Raw genomic sequence first — 21,914 nt, 5'->3', positions numbered from 1 at the left:
AACAAGATTAAGTGACTTGCCCAGAATCACACAGCTAGTAAGTGTCTGAGGCCAGATTTGAAGTTAAAAAGATGAATTTTCCTAACTCCAGCACTCTATCCACTACATCAGCTAACTATCCTCCAGGAACCACAGGGAATCAGAAAAGTTACTATGTAAAGGCAGTAATTTCTCTCTTCCCTATTCCATTCGGTTGTATGTCTTGGAGCCCTATTTGCTGACACAAACAACTATCTCACTCTGTTAGTATTATGAAGCCTACAGAACTCCAAGAAGACAAATAAGATCCTATTTTGCCTCCTGAACAGTCAACCAAATTGTCAGCAAAAATCCATCGGCGAGTCTCAGAGGACAAAAATAAGCATAGATGCATAAAGTTTAATTCCAAGGTAGGGCTGGTGGACACAGAAGCAGGGAAACATATCTCCACCACTGGTGAATGAGAATCTATTTGGTCAGGAGTTGGGTATCCTCCTAATTTCATCCAAAGGTGTAGTAAGAAATTTGGTGATATAAGAATATATAAAACCTTCTCTAAATGCCTCTCTATCACCTATTAACCATTACCTACAAAGAAGTAACAAAATATTATCACCACCAACCTGATGGTTTGTAAACAAGAAAATAAAAATTAGCCTACCCAAAAGAAAGTGAGTTGGAGAAGGAAAAATTTTAAATAATATTCTGAGGTCAGAACTAAATCCACAATCTTGAGGAAATTCAATGAGAAGAAAATCTGACCAGTCTGTCCTTTTAAAATTCACAGCCCATTTCAAGTGAGTGGCTACCTTCCCAACCACAGTCGGTTCCTCTGCTGGTCCAGCTGGCTGGGACACAACGTGGCATGACTAGCAGCATAGCAGGCACACATAAGTGAGCTCTTTATTATGCTCTCCACACTCTTAGCCAATCCTAAGACTCAAGATCCCTTTCCACCCATTTCATACTTTGTTCCTTACACACACACACACACACACACACACACACACACACACACACACACACACCAGCAATCACAGGCATTAACAACATGTAGGCAACAACTCACCTTTGCTGTTCTATCTCTGGAGCCACTCACAATGACACCCCCTTGACAGTCCACACAGTTCACCTCCTGCTCATGAGCTGAGAATTTGATGCTGAAGGTGCCATTAACCTTATGAAGGCCAATTTTCCCATCTCTAAAAGAAAAATTGAGAGACATCTTCATACATAAAATAGCCAATTATGCCCACCGCAGAAAGATAAGAGAGCTGCACAACCACCCCAAGACTCCAGTGGCCTGAACCTCCTGAGTATATAGAGGATTATTCACAATAAGACCCTTTACCCCTAGACACCTTCACCTATTTAGTATATTTGGGGCTTAAGTAAAAAAAATCAAATTATCCATTGTTCAGCATAAAGAATTGCAAAAAGCTGTTACACTTTGTTTTCAAGACTCCCTTTTTCTGCCCCTCTTTCTTCTTACCATTAACTTTAGATAAAATATCTCTAAAGAGCTCTGCTTTGGGAAGAGACCACTATTTCTTTCTCTGTGGTCTTCTCCCTTAACCTTTCATGGTAGAAAGAGAAATACCAAAAGCAGGTAAAAGGACCTTAAGTTACTCAAAGATAGATCTCAGTTGAGGGAAAGACAAGGTTAGGAAGCAGAGGAGATCTTACCCTCCTCCGCTGACAACATGTGAACTAGCCAGCACAAAACGGCACACATCCTCCTCGTGACCAGAAAAGATGGCCAATGGCCGGCAGTATAAGCTGGAACCATCTGGACAGAGCTGGTAGGCCTGGATGTCTTCAGCTTGGGAGAGGTACAGGCAGCCACCCTCTAGCTGCATCCAGGGCATCAGACTGTAGACATGTGAAGCAAGAAGCTATGGCTCAACAAGAATATATAGCAAATAAACCAACAGTGCCCCTTGAGAGAGACTAAACAATCCTCCCTTTAGGAAGGACCTATGGAGATGAGAGCCCCCATTCTTCTTGTAAATAACTACCCATCTAAGACAAATAAGGAAGAATCCTCAGGGAAGACAAGCTGGTTATTGTTTGTGATCATCCCCCCAAAACACTCATTGAAGTACCATCTAGGAAATTAGAATAGCTGAATGTGAAATAGCACTCTCACTGCCTCTTCAAAGGAATGAGGGGCAGGGAGAAGGATTGTCTTAAAGGTATATGATGACCTCTACCCCAATACCTAGATATATGCTATTTTTAAGAGACAGGGAGTCATGAGTATAAAATATTGAAAAGGCCATCAAACTGTCTTTTTTTTTTTTTTTGCTATGTTAGATATTTCCTTGAAGTTTTCCTCTTCTTTTTTAAAAACCCTTACCTTCCATCTTGGAATCAATACTATGTATTGGTTCCAAGGCAGAAGAGTGGTAAGGTCTAGGCAATGGGGGTTAAGTGACTTGCCCAGGGTCACACAGCTGGGACGTATCTGAGGCCAGATTTGAACCCAGGACCTCCCATCTCTAGGCCTGACTCTCAATCCACTGAGCCACCCAGCTTCCCCCTATGAACTTTCCTTCTTTTTAAAACATTATTTTAATCATAAGGTATGGATCCTAGGAAAGGATGGGAGGGGGGAACAATACAATAGGAAATAGAAGTGATATAAAAACAAAAGTATCAATACAAATTATGTTTTAAAAGAGATTAGCTTCAAAAGCCATATCATTTTCTCCTAGATAGTATTACAGTTCTGAATTAATACTTAGCACCCTGGGATTCTTAGTAGAAGCAGGGACAGAAAGTTGTTGTTAGCAAATACTGGTAATTAGAAGAGAACTTCCAGTCAGATGAATCAATTATTTCCCTGTCATTTTGTATCCTCTAACTCCTGAAGTTAAGGTGCTTAGCTGCGACATCTTCAGACTCTAGTCCCCAGTCTTTTCCTATCAAGAATAGTGAGGACAGAAGGAAAGAAAGAGAAGAGGGAAGGCGGTCCCTTCCCTTTCTCTTCTTATTGGTGTAAAAACTCCCTTTGTCAGTGTAATGCATAAACCTATTTAAGAAAGGATGCTAATGTACTGATAAGATAGCTAGATTCTGACTAGGGAGATAGATCTGCATTTCTGTGGACAAGTGTGACAATAGAAAAAGACAGCTACAGAGGATACAACTGTGCAGAGGCTACAAAAAAAGTCAGCTCTCACAAAATGGCTGATAAAGCAAATCTATGAATAGTTAAAAGATCCTCTTTGAGTCCTACAGGAGGTAGAAGGGTTAGAAACCTCAAGTTAGTCCCATGGTACTCAGTAAACTGCTCTGAAAAAGAATATGGCCAAGCACTAAGAATACTCACTAATGATGTCTAAGCCCCCTTCCCTACCACCTTGCCTCATCTTACCAGGCTCACTTCAACAAAGTATCTAAACAGTGCTTAACACATAGCAGGTGTTTAATAAAAAGTTTGTTGATTGAGATAAATATGCAAGAGACTACTTTCCTTAAAAGCTCTAGTGTTTTACAAATCCTAAGTAAAGAACAGACAGTGAGCTTTCTATCCCTCCTCATTAATACAATTGCCATGGGAATGAGAAAAAGTTCTGCAAATTGACTTGACGGGCCATTAAATGCAGCTTGGATGTCTACTCACGAGGTTTTTACAAGTGTTTGCATATATTACACCTACCATGTGTTGAGTATATAGAGAAGTCTATATTTATACAAATCATGATGTACATTTGTGCCCAACATCTTCTATATAAATAGAGTCTATCCACATGGCTGATAAGGATAAATGAGGGACCCAATAACCAGAAGTTTACAGCAGCCTTGTAAATAACTATGTACTCTTATAGAATAAAAATGGGGTTCATGTCATGTGCATAGTGAAGACTCCCAGGGAGAAGCAAGATGGTAATTGCTTGTGATTTATTTGCCAAACTGATTAAGTTCAGTCTAGTGTGAGCAGGAAAAAACATTCCAGGGACAGAAATCCTGATGGATAAAGCAACTTACTTTCTGGTTATTAAGAAGCAAGGGTGGCAATAAAGTGTCAAAGGATATGAAGAAATGATTCTCAAAAGAATTAGAAATTATTAATAACCACATGGGAGATTACTCCAAATCACTAAGAGAAATGCATTTCACAACAACCCTGAGGTTATACCTTACAGAGTAAATTGGCAAGGATGACAAAAGTTGGGAATAGTCAATATTGAAGAGGCTTTGGAAAGAAGGGCACACTAATACACAAGTGTGGAGCTTAAATTGGTCTAATCACATGGAAAATAATTTGGAATAATTTTTAAAGTGATAAAAACACCCTTTGACAGATTTTCCTGCTAGACATGGTCCCCAAGAAAGTCAAAGACAGAAAGAAAGGTCTCATATACACTAAAACGTTCATTGTAATACTTTTTGGGATAGCAAATAACTAGGCAAAACATAGGTACCTATTGATTGGAGGAAAGGTAAGCAAACTGTGATACATAACCTATACAAAATCTTTTCTTAACCACCCACCCTATTAGGTGCCTTCCCCTCAAAATCATCTTAGGACTATTTTGTATGTCTCCTATATATGTATATATTGTCTTCCAGAGATGGATAAAGATATTAATCTTTGAGGTAAAGTTGTTTTAATTACTTTATTTTACTTTGTATCCCTAGTTGCCTACCACTGTGACTGGCATGAAACAGAAGCTTGTTCATTGATAGTTTGATTAGAATATTATTGAACCACATGAAGTTTTTGATATTGATATGAAGCATTCAGAGAAATGTGGGAAGACTTATATGAACTGACCCAGTAGCACTAGGAGACAATCTATAAGTACAACAAAGTAAATCAGTGTATAAAATGAAACTGAATGATGTATAATTGCAATAACAAAACTTAACTCCAAATAAGAAATGAGAAAACACACCTTTGTACAGAGATGGGAACTATGGATAGGCTATATATAATATCAGATGTAGTCATATAGTTAATGTGTTGATTAGTTTTACTAAGTAGTATTTTTCTTTTTCTTTTTAATCTTTGTTATAAGATTATCGGGCTAGAAGGCATAGTGGATTTAGAGTGGCAGACCTAAAGTGAGGAAGACTCATCTCCCCAAAATAAAATCTGGCCTCAGACACTGTGTGAACCCAAGCAAATCACTTAACTTCTGTTTGCCTTAATTCGCCAGAGAAGGAAATGGTAAACCACACCAGTATCTTTGCAAAGAAAACCCCAGGGATAGTATGGTCCACAGGGTTATGAAGAATCTGACACAACTGATCAAAATAACAAAAAAAAAATGTGCCAGGCACTGTGCTAAGTGCTAAGGATACCAAAAAAAAAAGAGAAAAGATAGTGCCCACTCCAAAGGAACTCTAAAGAGGGAGACAACATGAAAACAACTAGCTATGAACAAGATATATATGGAATAAAACAGCAGAAGAAAAGCACAAGTAGGATTTTGGACAAGACTTGAAAGTAGCCTAGAAAGTTAAAAGGCAGAGAATTGATTTCAAGCAATGGGGATCAGCTGTGAAAATTCCCAGTCATAAATGGAGTGTCTTATTCCAGGAATGGTAAAGAAAGCTGCAGAGTATATAGAGCAGGGAAAGGGCATCAAAAAGACTAGAAAGGTAGCAGGAGCCAGGTTACAGAGGGCTTTAAAAGACAAAGAAAGGATTTTATATTTGATCCTGGAGGCAATAGTGAGCTACTGGCATTGGCTGAATAGGAGGGTGACATGGTGAAACTTTTGTTTTAGAAAGATCACTTTGACAGCTATGTGAAGAACAGACTGAAATGAAGACAGGCTTGAGGCAGAAAGACCCACCAGCAGATACTGCAGGAGTCCAGGTAGAAAGAGATAATAGTCTATACCAGGGTGGTGGCAATGTCAGAGGAAAGAAGGGAGTGTATATAAGATATTGTAAAGCTAGAACTGACAAGATGTAGCAAAAGGAAGGGGGGGGGGGAGAGAGAGAGAGAGAGAGAGAGAGAGAGAGAGAGAGAGAGAGAGAGAGAGAGAGAGAGAGAGAGAGAGAGAGAGAGAGAGAGAGAGAGAGAGAGTTAGTTAGTTAAGAATGACAGGAGTGTGTTAGCTAAGAATAGCATCTGGGGGGCAGCTGAGTGGCTCAGTGGATTGAGAACCAGGCCTAGAGATGGGAGGTCCTGGGTTCAAATTTGGCCTCAGACACTTCCCAGCTGTGTGACCCTGGGCAAGTCACTTGACCCCCATTGCCTAGCCCTTACCACTCTTCTGCCTGGGAACTAATACACAGTATTGATTCCAGGACAGAGGTATAGGTTTAAAAAAAAAAAGAAAAAGATTGACACCTTGGTGGTGAGTCCCAATGACTGGGAGAATGGATGTGGAAAAAAAGCATCAATTACTTTTTTTAGAGGCAAGAAGAACAGGAGATATAGATCTCCTTGTAAGTTATCTTTCACTATAATGGGGATATTTATCATCACCATTACCATTATTATAGATCATGGCAATGTATCCAAGAGGATTTAGAGGCAAAAAGAGAAAGGACAAGTTGCAAAACAAAAGATTCCTTCCTACAACCTTTGCCTTAGGATAATCACCTTATCTCCTTTAGACACAGGTACATAGCATTTCTGAATGGATAACAATAGTTCTCAAATACTGTGTTAATCTCCTCTTGGAAAAAAAAATACCAATATCCTTCTGAAACTATACCTACCAAGCATAAATGAGCTTGGGATTTCTATTCCCTATCCCTATTGATCAACTAACAAGTATCTGTTGAATGACAGCTATTCCCAGCATTATGGTAGGTACTTTAAGAGATACTAAGAGCAATGTATAATCCTGGCCTTCTAAAATTAACAATTTAGCTAGAGAAATAAAATTAGCTTATGTAAAACAATTATAGAAAAATGACTGCTTTTTAAAAAGTGGCACTGTTAGCCATTTTCCAACCTGTTCCTCAAAGTACAACTTCTACAGTCTTGGTAGCAATATGTCCAAGTCATTTACATTCTATTTTGCCTTTTGACAAAGCAGAGTGGGAAGGAAATATAGAGGGGCCCAGCAATGAAGGCAGAAAACCTGTTAGTGAAAGACAAACGACAGTAAAACAAGATGGATCTGGTTACTAGCTTCATCATTTACTGTTCAGTCTTTCTTCTGGCAAACTAGTAAGGAACATGTCTGCCCTTTTGGACCCCTTCTGTGGGGTTCTCAGCCTTCTTGACAAAAAAAAAGGCCAGCCAAACTATAACCAGGTCGTTTTTTTGTATTCCAACATGACCCCATTAGCCTGAGCTCCTAGAAGCTCTGAAAGAGATAACAGGGTACTTGCTTGCGTCTCCACTTGAGCAAAGTTCCCTGGCGGCATCGACCTCGTCTCCAGTTCTGTGAGACCTTCACCCTTTCCTTCACTGGAATGCTGGTCACCCTGCACAGAGAGGAGGGGATAAACAATGTAAGTCACCAAAGCCTCTTTCTATACTCGGAAAAAATTCCCCAGGATAACCCCAGAAGGACTTGAGACCTCCCAAAGAGATCTGGATTTAGGTACTAATAATAATGTAAAGGAAAACAAAAAGGAAAAAAACTCAGAGCTCTGATCAATTCAGTGACCTCAAGACATATATTGGGCAGAGCCAGTGTGTTGGTTTGTTTTACTTATATTTCTTTGTTACAAGGGAGGGTTCTAGTTGGAGAAGAGTCATTAGAAAATGTGTTAATAAGACATATCATTTAAAATAACAATAAATAAATGTAGGAGCTAATAACTATGTAAGGAAAGGTAAAATAAAAATAGGAGGCGGCAACAATTCAGGTTTGATTTTCACAATAATTCTTTGAGGCAGGTAAAGCAGGTATTAAGCCTGGTTCTGGTTTTCAGATAGGAAAAATGAAGCTTGACAAGGTTGTCTCAAAGCTATAGAGATAAAAATAGGTGGCAAAACCAGAAATAGAGGAGTTTAGTTCCTTTAACTCCTTGTCCAATATTCCTTTGATTATTGAATATTGCTGCTTAAGTCAGACTTTCAACTTTCAACTTTTCTTGTTTAGAAAAACCCGTAAGTTTCATATAGCCTTGAAAGAGAAAAAAATAATTTAAACAATAGAAATGATTTTTTTTTTTCTTAAAGGACAGGCACTTTCTAGATAAGCAAGCACCTGGATGGGGCACTAGTGAAGAGAGCACTAGGCCTGGAGTCAGGAGGACCAGAGTTTAGATCCACTTTGTAACCACATAAGCCTGGGAAAGTTAATTCTCTCTCAGCCTCAGTTTCTTCATCCAATCATCAAATGAGATAACATAAAAGTGCTTTCCAAACTTTAAAGTGCTATATAAAGTTCATTGTTATTGTTATGATTATAACTAATAGTTCTTATTTGGGTATGGCATGCTAAATTAGGACAGAGAACATACTCTAAAAATACTTTAGCAGAAGTTATAGCCTTCCTTATCTCTACCCTCTACCTCAATGAATATTGCCATCTGGCCAACACTTCCTCAAAGGTTAAGAAACTCCCTTTTTCCTCCTCACTCAGGTCTGACAGAAGGAAACTATGAGCTACAGAAAAGGCAAGTGCTATTTGGCCTAAGGAAAAGTTTTCTTATCCCCTTTCCCCAACCCCTAAATTTAAGCTGTTCCCACCAAGGGTACTTTAAGCTTTTCATTAAGGAATTTGGTTTTTATGTATTAAAAAAATAGCTTCTAAAAAATGACAATTTTTGTAAGCTTACTTCTTCCTCCTTTAGTCCCAAAGTTTTTACATGTATTATTTCTCTAATGAATAGTTAAGTATTCTCCTTACACCTATAAATAATTTTACTGAATTCATCTCCATCAAAATCAGAGGTAACACTGTAAAATCTCTGAAAACCAGCAAAAGAAAGATGAGGAGAAAAACAGTAGGAAAAAAAATCTGCAAAGATAAGAGCAGGGGCTCCTAGGAATTCAATGAAGACTTTGCTCAGACCCTTGAGATGCCCTCCAGCTTATTTCTCCAGAACAGTTATAGGTGTAAAAGTTAGGAGAGCCAACAAAAAAATGATTAGTCCCCTGTAAATAAACATCTCACATAGCTGTTAATGCACGTCGGAATCTCTAACTTGGCCTCCGGCTTGCCCGGATTTCCATTTTCCCAGCCCTCCTCCTTTAGCCTGGGGCTCATTTTTCCACTCCTGGTTCCACACCCCCACCCCCACTCCCTCTACCACACTTTCCTGCACTTAGTCACCATTATAATTTGACTGCATTCCTGTGCACATAACCTATTTTAAACAAAAACAACACAACACAATGAGTTATCTAGCTACTTTAAATTTCTACAACAAATGAATCTGCTTTGGGGTAGAAATTAATTAGGAAGTAATCTAGAGTTTCTCCTTTCTTTTCACAACCTCTAGTCTCTCTTGTCTTCTCCCCAACACCCCCCTCCCAAAATCCAAAAGCAAATAAGCCTAGCCTACCACATATGGTACTAAAATTGAAATACAAGCAAAGGGCATTGACTCTAATTATGTAAAAGTAACTTAATGGGTGCCAGCAAAGAAATATATGATTGAAAAGGATGGGTTGCTTAACAGAACTGAGAAAGGCCTCCAGCATGTAAATGGACCACTTTTGCAGAATTTATGGGAAAACATGGACAAGAGTCCCAGTGAATGGGCAGGCACGGATAAGTTGCAAACTATGTTAGCAATAATAACCACCCTCATGAGATTATAAATCTACTAGAATATGTAGATAGAGAGCCACAAATATGGATATATTCATATGTGAGCATCAATAATTCAACAATCTGTTTTCAGAGATGTGAGGGACTGAATAAATTCCAACTTCTCTACCTCAATAAACAGTATGATATGGCAAAATATTCATCACTTGAAGAATTTCTTCAAACTTAGCGAGGCAGGTTCCAACCTCAGCTCCACACTATCAAAGTAGGCCTTTTTGTTCGGTTGTGTCCAACTCTCCATGACTTCATCTGAGATTTTCTTGACAAAGACACCAGAGTGCTTTGCCATTTCCTTCTCCAGCTCATTTTACAGATGAGGAACTGAGGCAAACAGGGGTAAGAAACTTGCTCAGGGTCATAAGGCTAGTAAGTACTCTATTCCCTGTGCCACCTAGCTGCCTTTACATATTCACCAACGTCTACTCCAATATTTCAAGACAAAAAGGTTGTCCTATATCCTTAAAGTCTATGACAGTAGACTGCAAGCCCTGGCAAGCCCTACCAAGCTGGAAAAGTTTCTGGTATAGGCCCAGTAACAAACTTTATATCTCTTGTCTAAGGAATAGCCTAGCCAAGTATGAGAAGACTTATCATGAGGATGATCATATAATGATATATTTTTCAGTTCCAGCAACTCTTTAAAAGTCGTCTACTAAGTACTCTCAAAGTACTCTCACTACTAAGTTATAAAAGGGTTGTACTCCAACCAACTCCAACTCCAACTCCTCTGATGAAATTATAGGTCTTTAAAGTGCTACTATATACATGAAGACAGAGCTTTAACTAGAAATTTTGTTACGTAGAGCAAACAGCATTAACTAAAGTCCTCAAATTAACAATATCCAATTGAATAGGAAGATTTGAAGATGCCAGCTCCTCATAGAAGTCCTAAAACACTACCTCTTAGTGACTGAAATATAACCTTGAGATGCATAGACATCCAAAAAAAGGCTCATATCCCTGGCTTCAACTGCCTAACCCCTCATTTTCATTTATTCCCACATTAAAGTCCCCTTTCCCTTATAGGGACACCAAGAATCAGAAGGAATCATTGGCTATATGTAGCTCATAGGTTGATATTATTTAATCAATTTTGTTCTTGAGATCTAAAGTGAGAATGTACAACAAGAAATTAGTTTATCTAAGAAACACCCTCATTTTACAGAGGAGTCAATAACTCCCAGGGGAGAAATTATTTGCCCATCAGGTGATGTAATTTGCCCATGGTCATTTAGACAGTAAATCAGTCAACCCTAATTTTTAGGTTCAGACAGCTAGGTGGCACAGAAGAGAAAGCGCCAGACCTGAAGTCAGGCAGACTTGAGTTCAAATCTAACCTCATACACTTACTAGCTATGGGACCATGAACAAGTCATTTAACCTGTTGACCTCAGTTTCCTCATCTATAAAATGAGCTGGAAATAGAAACAGCAAACCACTTCAATATCTTTACCAAGAAAACCCCAAATGGGATTACAGTCAGCAAAGAAAATAAGGTTGTACGAGGAATGCCTGTGTCACACATAGTCATCACCTACCATAGTTGGGCCTCCCAACTATGACACTACCATACCTACCCAGACCTTCCCCTTCAGCTGGGTCATAAACTTTGTTCCTAAACTTGAATGACAAAAGTCCTGCAGTATCTTTTCTGGACTGTAAAATTCATCCTCTTTTGAAAATCACCTTTGCAGAAAAACCTGGAAAGACTTTTATGAACTGATACAAAATGAGGTAAGCAGAATCAGGAGAATACCAAATACAAAAACAGAAATATCTTACAATGATCAACTGTGAAGGGTAAACGATTATCAGCAAACTTCCAAGATTTCCACAAGGAATTCATTATGACAAATGCTTTCCACAACCAAAGAAAGATCTATTGGAGTCTGATTACAGATCAAAGCAGGCCACCTTCTACTTTATTTCCTTCATGAGTTTATCAGTAATATGTGTCTCCTGCCATGGCATGGACAAAATGGAAATATGTATTTCATGAAAGCACTGGTATAATCTATATCAGATTATTTACCTGAGAAGAGAGAGAGGGAAAGAGAGAATATGAGTTGTAAAATGTCAGAAAACAATTGTCAAAATTTTTTTCTACATATAATTAAAAAAAAGAAGAAGAAACTCACCTTTGGTCTTTGGGACCAAAGGGGAATAGGAATAAAAACAAAAACCAAAGGGGAATAGGAATAAAAACAAAACCTGCTCATTTCCAAAAGGGAAGGACTGACTAAGAACCCACACACTTCTTAACTCCATAGAATGACACTGATCTGGGACTTTCTGGGAGGAAGTAGGACCAAGATTGGTACCACTAATCTTGTCAACAATGGTCTATTTTAAAATTCTGCTGTTATGCCACATATTAATCACCCAAGCAGGTCTCAAACTAAATGACCCAGGACTCAAATTCATTCTTTGGCTCTACCAAGCTGGTTGGGGGAATAGAGAGAACATATGCCAGTTGCTGTACAAAAAGGTTTTAATGTCTTCAAGCATTATGATAAAGTCAAAAGGCAAGATAGGGGATTAATGAGAACTTCCCTTTTAATACATTGGTTTTGTAAGGGAATTTCCTTCTCCTTCCCCATGTACATTATTAGAGTATTTCTTTACCTCATCATACCTTCCAAAATGAAAATTCAAAGAAGCCTGAGTCAGGTTCAGGTATTATGTAGGGTGGGTGGAATAAGGAGAACTGGAAAAAGAAAGGCACCTGAGGCAGAGCTAAAAGTCAAAAGTCCATCATTCATTACAATGAAACAGCTTTCCAGGAAAAATATCTCAGTATAGTTACTATAAAACATTTTCATTTCCCCCTCCTTCATATTACCATCACCTCCCCCCCCCCTTCATCCCATCCCCAAAATCCCACAGCTTGTAGATTTCCTCTCATTCTTGGCAGTTACCAGAAGAAATATAATACCCCCTGAGGGTAGCTCTCACCAGCTGCTTAAGAGGGGAGGGGGAAGTATCCTTCTATGCTATCACTAGAAGAGACCAACCCCAGACTCCTTCCAAGAACATTATAATCAGTGACCATTAGCCCTGATGTCAGGGAGCTATTGGCAATTAGGTCCCCAGAAGTGACACCATCCCTCAGTCCCAAAAAAAAAATCTGTTTTCAGTCTGAGTTCTTGTTCTTTTTTTCCCAGTTTGCACTTTCATACAGAAAGCATCTGTCTCACTCTATTTCTAACCTGACAGGGCAGCATATACCTCTTCCTAACAATTAGTAGTGAGAGTAACATTTACTAGGTTTTTAAACCAAGATTCCTAATCGGTTAATATTTAGCAAAGTGACATTCAATATCATTCTCTTCACTTCCAACATCTTGCTTTTCAGATGGCAAGAGAACAAAAGCCCCAAAGTAAATAGTACTTCTGTATCATCTCTTCATCCACCTACCCTCAAACATATATAGACACCTAACACCAATGAGAGAATATTCTTCAGCCTCTAACCACAGTGAAGAAGAGCAAGACATCCAGTTAGCCCTCAACCCCACAGCAAAGACCACCAACAAAGAGGTTCAAGAGTGTCAACTGTGGATAGAGGCAGTTTCTCTATGCTAGACAGAAACTGAACAGTCTCCTGCATCATTTCCCAAAGGCAACAGCCAGAGTTGAGTGAAGACCGTGAAAACTGTACAAGAGCTAGAGGAGAAAATATAATGTAAGGAATGATTCTGAATCAGGGGCAAAGGAAGGAGGAGGGATGAACTAGGTGACCCCAAATGTCTTTTCCATCTCTAACTCCTATGATTCTTTGACCTCCAATTTTGTGCTGTGGACAAAGAATGGAAAGTCAACAGACACAGTGATGTTTTGAAAGTGCCTGGCAGTCTGCTCTTGTCATTTAGGTGCTGTCTCTTGTATTTTTCAAGGTGTCTCCCAGCCTTGTCTTCATTTCACAGTTGTCACCTTTCTCAGTAGTCTGAGCTCATGTCAAATACCAAAAAAAGAAAAGAAAGAAAGAAAGGGAAAAGGAAGAAAAAGAAAGAGAAGGAATGTGCTGGCAATTAATTGTAGATTTAAGAAGGACAGGCACGGAGACCAATTGGGTGGCCTGGCCTTTCTGGGAGGGCGAAGTGAACAACCTAGAGGCAAGTCAGATGAAATGTGGCACTGGCTTGTAAGCTAAGACAAGGTTGGTCAAACATTTCTCAAAAGATAAAACTCTTTATTCAGGTAGTCTTCTGTTTGTTTGGAGATGGTTGCTGGTCATCTAGAAGGGAGCTGGCTGTCTTGGAGAGGAAGGAGCCCTGCTGTTTGTTATTCAATGTGTCTAACTAATGATATTTTTATTGACCTGAAGTCGGAATTGAATCTGAACTAATAATGCTTACAACTAGACAGGTCTGGTCATGAGAAAGAGTCTTCTTCAACTTGGAATTGAACCAAAACTTTGGATCCACTAAGAATTCAATCTTCTAACAGGCGACATACTCCTAGGCAAATTCTGAAATACAGGGAAAAATCTATTATCCATTAAACAAGTTTATTCTTTGGTTGGTTGGTAGATTCTATTGTGTTAAAATGTACAGGGATTTTTTAAAGTCTTGTCAAAGGATCTTCTTCATATGGACATATTATGTAAATACTTTTCCTTCAAAATTTAACCTCCTATCTTCTCCATAGCTCAAAAAAAAGTGAGAACTTCATTTCTCCTAAATTTCCCAAGCTTTTATGGAAGTCTAGTTTCAAGAATAATCTACCTGTGTACACACCTCTTTTGGTTTCACCCCAGATCAAGAGTTATTATTCTGAATCAAAAGCCAAATCATTTTCTGAGTTATCCTAGGGTTTCTGTTTTTAACTGTAAATGGGAGATAGGAGAGAAGGAGGAACACAAGCTAATAAGCTTCTACATAGTGAACACTCAATTTTTCCTTATTCTAGACATTTCCTCATAAATTCACACTGGGATCTCAATAATAAAACTACCATCTTGAGCTAAGATTAATAGTATTCAAAAAATAAACTGAAGATGGAGAGGAATTTTTAAAATAGTTGGGATTCAGATATTGGGTACAAAAGAGGATGGAGAGGGGCAAGTAGGTAACTCAGCAAAGAGAGAGCCAAGCTTGGAGATGGAAGGACCTGGGTTTACATCTGGTCTCAGATATTTCCTAACTATATAAACCCGGGGCAAGTCACTTAAACCCAATTGCCTTCTTGTGCCTTGGAACGAATACACATTATTGATTCTATGATGGACTGCAAGGAATTTTTTTTAAGCTGGAGAAAGAAGATAACTGTCCCCATCTTCTTCAAAAAAAATCATAGTTGGAAAGAACCTCAGAAGGCATCTACTCCAACCTTTGCCTGATCAAGAAATCCTGACAAGTAGTCATCAACCTTGATTTGAAAACCCCTAGTAAAGAGGAAACCACCATCTCCTGAGGCAGTCTATTCCACTTTTGGACAGCTCTAATTGTTAGGAAGTTTTTCCTTACACTGAGCTGAAATTTACCTTTCTGGAACCCACTGCTCCTAGTTCTGCCCTCTGGGGCCAAACAGAACAAGTTTAATCCTTCTTCCACATGACAGCCTTTCAAACACTTGAAGACAGTCATCACACTCCCCACCTGAAGTCATTCTTTCAGCTAAAAATCCACCAATATGTAAAGTTAACTCATTTTTTGTGGGGTTTAAGGGTTTCAATTTACTGCTATTATTCTGAAAGTAAGGAAATGCTTTCTAAAGTTCAGGCTTTCCATAATTGAAGAAGCCTTAAGGTGGGTTTTTTCCTCAGAATTTTAAAAAAGGCCTCCTCCCAAACCTCATTTGCTCTTGGAGGTACTTGCCTCACTGGGCTATTTCCTGCTTTCACAGGTGTATTGTTTTATTTATTTTGAGCATGTAAACCAAACTTTGCTTTTATTAACTCACAGAAACCATTAAATGAGGCCTTTACAAAAAAAAAAACAAAGACAATATACCAACTCTGGTTGAACTGGCCCTCTTCAGCAGGTAAAGTCAAAAAGTGCTCAGGTCATAGAAGTTTGGTGACTTATCTGGGAATCACTGGTTAGATTTAAATTTTAAGTAGCCAGCAGTCCTCTGTATTTTGATATAGGAAAGGAAACTTTGTGCTGGGTTTTTTTTTTAATTGCTCTTAGGTTCAATTATTTTAAAAAAACAAACAAACACACAATGCTTATCTGTGTCCATCTCTTCACTCTAAACGTTAATCATCACTGAAATGGATACCCCAGTCACAAAGAGGTCCACACATTCAGTCTGGGTGCAGGAATGAATGAATTAATGAATGAGCACTCCAGATAAATACAGTTTAGTAATCTTTACCACCCAACAGTTAATGTTGTTTTTTTTTTAATGTTTCATTGATGTTTTTGGTATTTTTTTGGCACAACCAGTGCCTAGTAACAAACCTATTCTCCTACTCTACATCTTTACTCAGTTCTATCATACCTGTCTTGGAAGACTGGCCTAGCAGTTTCTAAAGTATCCTAAAATGAAGCTATATCGACTTATTTAAAATCCCAATCTAGATTGTTAACTGTTCAGTGTTTCCAGATACAAACTTTGTTCTTCCACCTGTTTCCTTGGCCCCCTATTATGAACTCTGGTTAAGTTTCAATTTCTGGTTCTCATGCACTAAAACCAAATTGATTTCCCAAATTCCTTAGGGAAAACTTAAAAAGCTGCTCATAAGAAACATTTCCTTAGCTTTGATTATTGTATTCAAAATATTTCTATTTCCCAAAGTTTCATAATACCATCAAAAAAGGACAATTTCAAGCTAGTGGGCAAACTTTCAGTGTTCACCAGGGAAAAAAATCCACATATGAGGGATGTATGACCAACAATGTTCACTATTTGGGTAAGAGGCCCAAAAGGAGGCAAATTATTTGTTTCAGGTTTAGGTTTTTGTTGTTTTTTAGGGCCCAAAATGCCTCTAAGCACAATAGTAAGGCCATTAACAAATCAAAAGGAGTCAGAGCAGTTCATCTTAATCAGCAGAGCCATGATCAGTTAGAACAACCAAACACCTACTTTGCCCTGGGCCGGAAGGTCAGTAAACCAGATCCTTTTGTGTTTCCTTGGGGCTGAGAAACAGGGTACCTTAAGTTGAGGGCTCCAGCACACAGATACCTCTTCAGCATTTGAAGTAGCTCCATGTATCCCAGTTAAAGAATCATGGCAGGTGAGAAATTAAGCACTTTGATAATGTCCCTCTTCCCACCTTCTAGAAACATTCCCAATTCTCAACTTCACCTGAAAGGCTAACAAAAAGAGACAAGACACTTAAAAGTTATCATATTGAACAAGACTGAAAGTTTTGGTTTCCTGCCATTAAAAGTTATTCATTTGTCCAGTCTTCAAGAGAAAAATGACTCAATGTATAAACCAGCTGTCACACTTTATCTTCACAGAGGTATGATTCTCACTTCATACTGAAAAACTCAGGGAAAACCACAAGCATTTTCTCTCCAAACAAGATAACCACCTCTAGCAGCTTATCATCCCTTCTGCAGCTGTCCAGAAACAGACCACACTGACAAAAAAAACTTTCCCCACCTGTTGTAGCATATATGACTTTTCCCCTCAACCTAGAAAGGAGCACTGACCTTGCTCTTGATCAAATGCTATATTAATACAACTTCCCTGGGAGACCAGAGATACTTCACACTAGGTCACAGGACCCAGCTAATAAATAATATAGACATAATCAATGCCCAGACTCTAGCACAGTATCAGGCACATAGTAGGCATCTGCTGAATAAATAAACTATAGCATTTTAATACTGGCAAAGTTTATTTGACATTCACAATAACTACACCATATTAGTCCTCTCCCCTCAGAAGTACATTGAATAAGAAAAATAAATCTAGCATTTTCAAGCTATCAATTAACTCCCTTATAGAAGAGTCAACCTTTTCCTTAGGTTGGGCTCAAATCATTTTAGTCAGCTTTCCTTATGGGTATTCTTCAAAGAAAATATTTTAGTTATGTGGGTTAAGGGGCAATTTCAAAATGACCCCCACCCCTCTCCAATTTGACCAGCCCAACTGAAAAAAAAAAACAACATACATCTCCATTTTCAGTACCATTTAGTCCATGTATATCTAGGTAATACTTTTTCCAATTATAGGTCTCAGAATTCCATTCCTTCTGCCCTTTCCTCCTCAGGATAGACAAAATTGCAATGAACATCTCTTATGTAGCGTATGTATATATACATAACCAGTCCTAGACCACAAGCAGGCATCCCATCCACCTTCCTATGTCCTATTTGGTACAGAAGTATGACTCAAAAATAAATTTTCTCCTTCAGAGTTCTAGCAGCTTTGCCTATTCCTGGGACCAGAAGGCAAAGCAAGATAACTCTGGAAAACTTCTTAGGCTCCAGATTCCCAGGGCATAGCCCTCCTGCAGCCATTTCTCCACATCTGACTAAATGCTCTCTGGTTGTGAAAATCTTTAAGGGTTCTTTCTTAATCTATAATTACATTTGTAATACTAAGAAATAATAACACAGATACTTTGCCTGGGACCCTACCATGATTTGTAAGAGTCAAAGACAAGGGGATGGGGGAAACCAGAGCCACAGAGCAGGGAGCTAGTCTATTCAGCTAGGCCCTGCTTAAGACCCTAGTCACTTTAAAACATACACACACAAGGAGGGAAGCATTGGGCCCCAAGTGCTGGAACTAGACCAATGTGAGGATCTCTCTGAGAGTAGGTCCTAAGGGACCTTTTAAGTTCTGGGATAATCTAAGAAAGAAAAGATTATTTTGAAGTAACCTCAGAGAGGATATGTTGAAAATCATCTCACAAAGGATTATTGGGGGGGGGGAGGGTGCATGTAAAAGAGGCAGTTATTTAGGAGGAACTTAGTTTAACTACATTTAAAATGATAGTGCATTGTGGGTAGAGGGCTGTGTAACCCTGGGTAAGTCATTTAACTAGTCTCTTTCCTCATCTGTAAAATGGTGATACTACCACCACCTACATCCCTGGTTGTTGTGAGGATAAACCTGAATGACATTTGTTTGGCACTTCTCAAACCTTAAATAACTATATAAATGCTATTGTTGTGTTGTCCTCATCTAGAAGCATATTTCGGATGGGGTTTCAAAGAAGGGCTTATTTGGGGGTACTGTCAGAGGAAAAGAATGTAAATGGTTCCTGAAGAGTGGATGAGGGAATTCTCAGGGAGATGTTTTGAGAAGGTCTTGGGGCACATTTGATGCGTTCCCTGAGCAGGTTGTTTTGAGAAGGAGTCCCTGATGAGGCTAGTGGGGGAAGGGTAAATCTAGGGGGCTGAAAGGGGGATCACAGTGGGAGGCCGTTTCTGGGACTCTGAATTTCGGGGAATGACAGACACACTAAGGAAGACAGTGGGGCCTGGCCCAGGTGGCTCCCTAGCGACCACATCCCACCCACTCCCGCCAAACCCAGCAAAGGGGGCGCTGCCAGATTAGGCCCTGCGTCCCCGCTCTTTCCCCGGGCCCGGGCCCGAGCCCGAGGCCAGGCGGGACGGGGTGGGCGCGCTTACAGGTCGGTGCCGTGCCGAGTGAAGCCAGAGTTGAGGCAGGCCCGGGCAATGGGGCGCCAAAGCAGGTCGCGGCTGGTGAAGCGCTGCAGGCGGCGGGACACCTGGCCCAAGCGGCCCAGGGCCTGCGAGTCCAGGTAGGAGCAGATGAGCAGCAGCAGCTCCTCCGGCAGGCGCCACAGCGGCGGCCCCGGACCGGCCCCGGGAGGCCAGGCCTCTACCTCCTCCGCCTCCTCCGCCCCGGCCCCGGCCCCAGCTGCCGCCTGCCCCGCCTCGGCCTCCGCGTCCGTGTCGGCGTCCGCCGCCTCGCCGTGGGGGCCCGGGCTGCCCCTCCTCCCCATGAGGCCAGAGCCCAGGGCCCGGCCGACCCGCCGCCGCCGCCGCCGCCGCCGCCGCTCACACGGAGCCGGAGCCCGAGACAGAGCCCGAGGCCGAGTCGCGGCCGCCGCGGGGGGAAGGGGAAGGCGAAGCCATCCTGGCCCGAGTCACATGGGGCGGCTAGAGCCCGGGCCGTCGCTGCCGCAGTCGCCGCCGCCTGTCAATCACCGCCCCCCCGCCCCCCAGCACTGGGACTCCGGGCCCTTAACCAGAGGGCGGGGACTGGGCCCCGATAGGCAAGGCCCTGCCCAGGTGCAAACCCCACCCCCACCCCCACCCATGGACACCTTCCTAGGAAGGACGCCCCCCAGTATGACCCCTGGCCCCTCAATCGCCCTTGGAGGTGACCTGGTGTGCGTGTGTGTCTGTGTGTGTGTGTATGTCGGGACAGGGGGAGTGGGAACTGGGTGGGGAGACACATCCATTCCACTACTACCCTAAGCCTGAAGCCCCAGAGGGTAAGTCTGTGCTGTGGTCACCCAACTTCTCACACTGCTCTGCCAGTTTCTGGTGTTTTCAATATTCCTACTCCCCCCAGCTGTAAGCTCCTTGAGGACAGGGACTATCGTGTTCATTCACTTTAGTATCCCCCACAACCCTAGCACTGGGCATTGGCTTCACAAAAAGGACACTTTTAGAATTTAATGAATTGAATTAATCCTTTGGGCAGAATTCTCAGATCTGGTCCAGGTTATCTTCATCTGCAAAGCTTCCTAAATAGGCTTTTTGGGGGTGGGATACTGCAGAGAAAAGGCCTAGGAGCACAGAGATCAGAATTTTTCAGACGCAGTGATCTGACACCCAGAATTTTTAATCTTCTCCACACTGCCACTGGTAACAAAATTAGGCAAAGCCAAGAAATTTACCGAGGTCATATAGAGGAGGTGAGTGAATTAGGACTAAAGATCATAGTTTGGTTGTTATAAGACAATGCTAGATATTTGAAAGGGTTGGTATTATCTGCTTTTTTGGTTTTCCATAGATTTGGAATCAGCTGCATCAGAATTATTGTATACCTAAAAATGCCAATGCTCCCAGAAAGATTAACTTGGAAAACAGCCACATTTCCATCATGGCACATCATTAGGCAGCTAGTCAGAATACAGCCTTGGAATCTGGCAGTGTCACAGGCTCAGTTTTTGATCTTGGAGGGGGGAAAAAAACTAAACAAAAACTTTAGCCTTTCAGTGTCCTCAATCTGTAGTGAAAATAATACCTGCATCTTCCTTACTTTGGGAGGATAAACTAGATGATCCCTGTAAAATGCTTTGAACTCCTCCAAGAAAATTCCAAATAATCATCATAGGTCAAATTCCATTATAACATACCTTTACAACAAATCCCTTTTGCATTAGAAATGGTTATACAAAATCCCAGCCCAGAAGATTGTCTCTTTATTTAAGACAATATTCAATACAACAAAATTTCAGTACAACCAAAGAATTTAAATAAACCCTTGGAGACTTGTGAAGAAATTTGACATATAGTTACAAAGCTTTGGAGATAGGATCCCTTCAAACTGAGGCAAAGACATATATTAAGATATATATTTATGTTAAATATGTTCATATTTCCACAATGTTTTATTATTATTATAATGGATTTTCATATAATAATACAGAGCAACACATTCTTATTGTGCTAGAATTAGTGGCACAGGAAGAATATACAGTCTAGTTCACCAAGTCATGATTAGAAGAATATAGAGTCCTAAATTCCAGGGATCCATTCTACTTATCTTTAGGAGAAAATGGCCATCATTTTTAAAAATCAGAATTTTCCTGTCTTGTTCTTACAAAGCAAAAAAAAAAAAGTAAACCTTTTAGATTAGAATGTGAAATTTCATTATTTTTCCAAGAAAGGGCAATTGTGTTCTATAAGATATGAAAAGACTACAAGAAAATGTCAATATAAGCAATATTTTCCCTTTAACAAAGTACAAAATTTGTATAGGTATCAAAAATACTTATTACATACAAAGAATAATTTCTCACAGTGAAAAAAGATGTAATATCTATTTTGTTTCAAAATTTCCCTCCTCTCCTTCCTAGTCCTTTACACCCAGTTGAACATTTATGGGTTCTGTCAATGAATTTCAAGTCCTTATTCTATAGCCAGCATTGTAATATGTAATGAGAATGGGAAGGGGGGAAAATCCCAAATATGTGCTGTGGCTTAGTCCCCTCAAAGCCTTGAAAAGTTTGTCTTACCTCAAAGAAATACCTAAGAAATTTCACCATGAATTTTTCCCTCCTAAAATCTCATGGGTTTAAATCAAACTGAGAAAAGTTTGTTCCCTCCTCCAAAAAAGGGT

At 40.1% G+C, this 21,914-nt stretch overlaps 1 protein-coding gene across 2 annotated transcripts in view; it reads right to left on the bottom strand.

The window, feature by feature from the left end:
- FBXW4 (F-box and WD repeat domain containing 4) overlaps positions 1-19,766 on the bottom strand; it is a 136,606-nt gene extending 116,840 nt beyond the window's left edge. Inside the window, exons 1-4 of one of the 2 annotated variants that reach the window (XM_007479133.3) lie at positions 19,226-19,766; positions 7,288-7,383; positions 1,666-1,851; positions 1,049-1,181 (exon numbers count right to left, since the gene is read on the bottom strand). In XM_007479133.3, coding sequence (XP_007479195.1) covers positions 1,049-1,181; positions 1,666-1,851; positions 7,288-7,383; positions 19,226-19,563 — 753 coding nt within the window. In that variant the 5' untranslated portion in view covers positions 19,564-19,766. The remainder of the gene's footprint in view (positions 1-1,048; positions 1,182-1,665; positions 1,852-7,287; positions 7,384-19,225) is intronic. The other variant, XM_001379156.5, reaches the window with a different exon arrangement.
- Positions 19,767-21,914: the final 2,148 nt, after the last annotated feature.

The sequence above is a fragment of the Monodelphis domestica genome, chromosome 1 (genome assembly GCF_027887165.1).
Source record: "Monodelphis domestica isolate mMonDom1 chromosome 1, mMonDom1.pri, whole genome shotgun sequence".
Lineage (NCBI taxonomy): Eukaryota > Metazoa > Chordata > Mammalia > Didelphimorphia > Didelphidae > Monodelphis > Monodelphis domestica.
The sequence above is the reverse complement of the archived record's forward strand: the minus strand, read 5'-3'. Positions and strand labels throughout refer to the sequence as shown.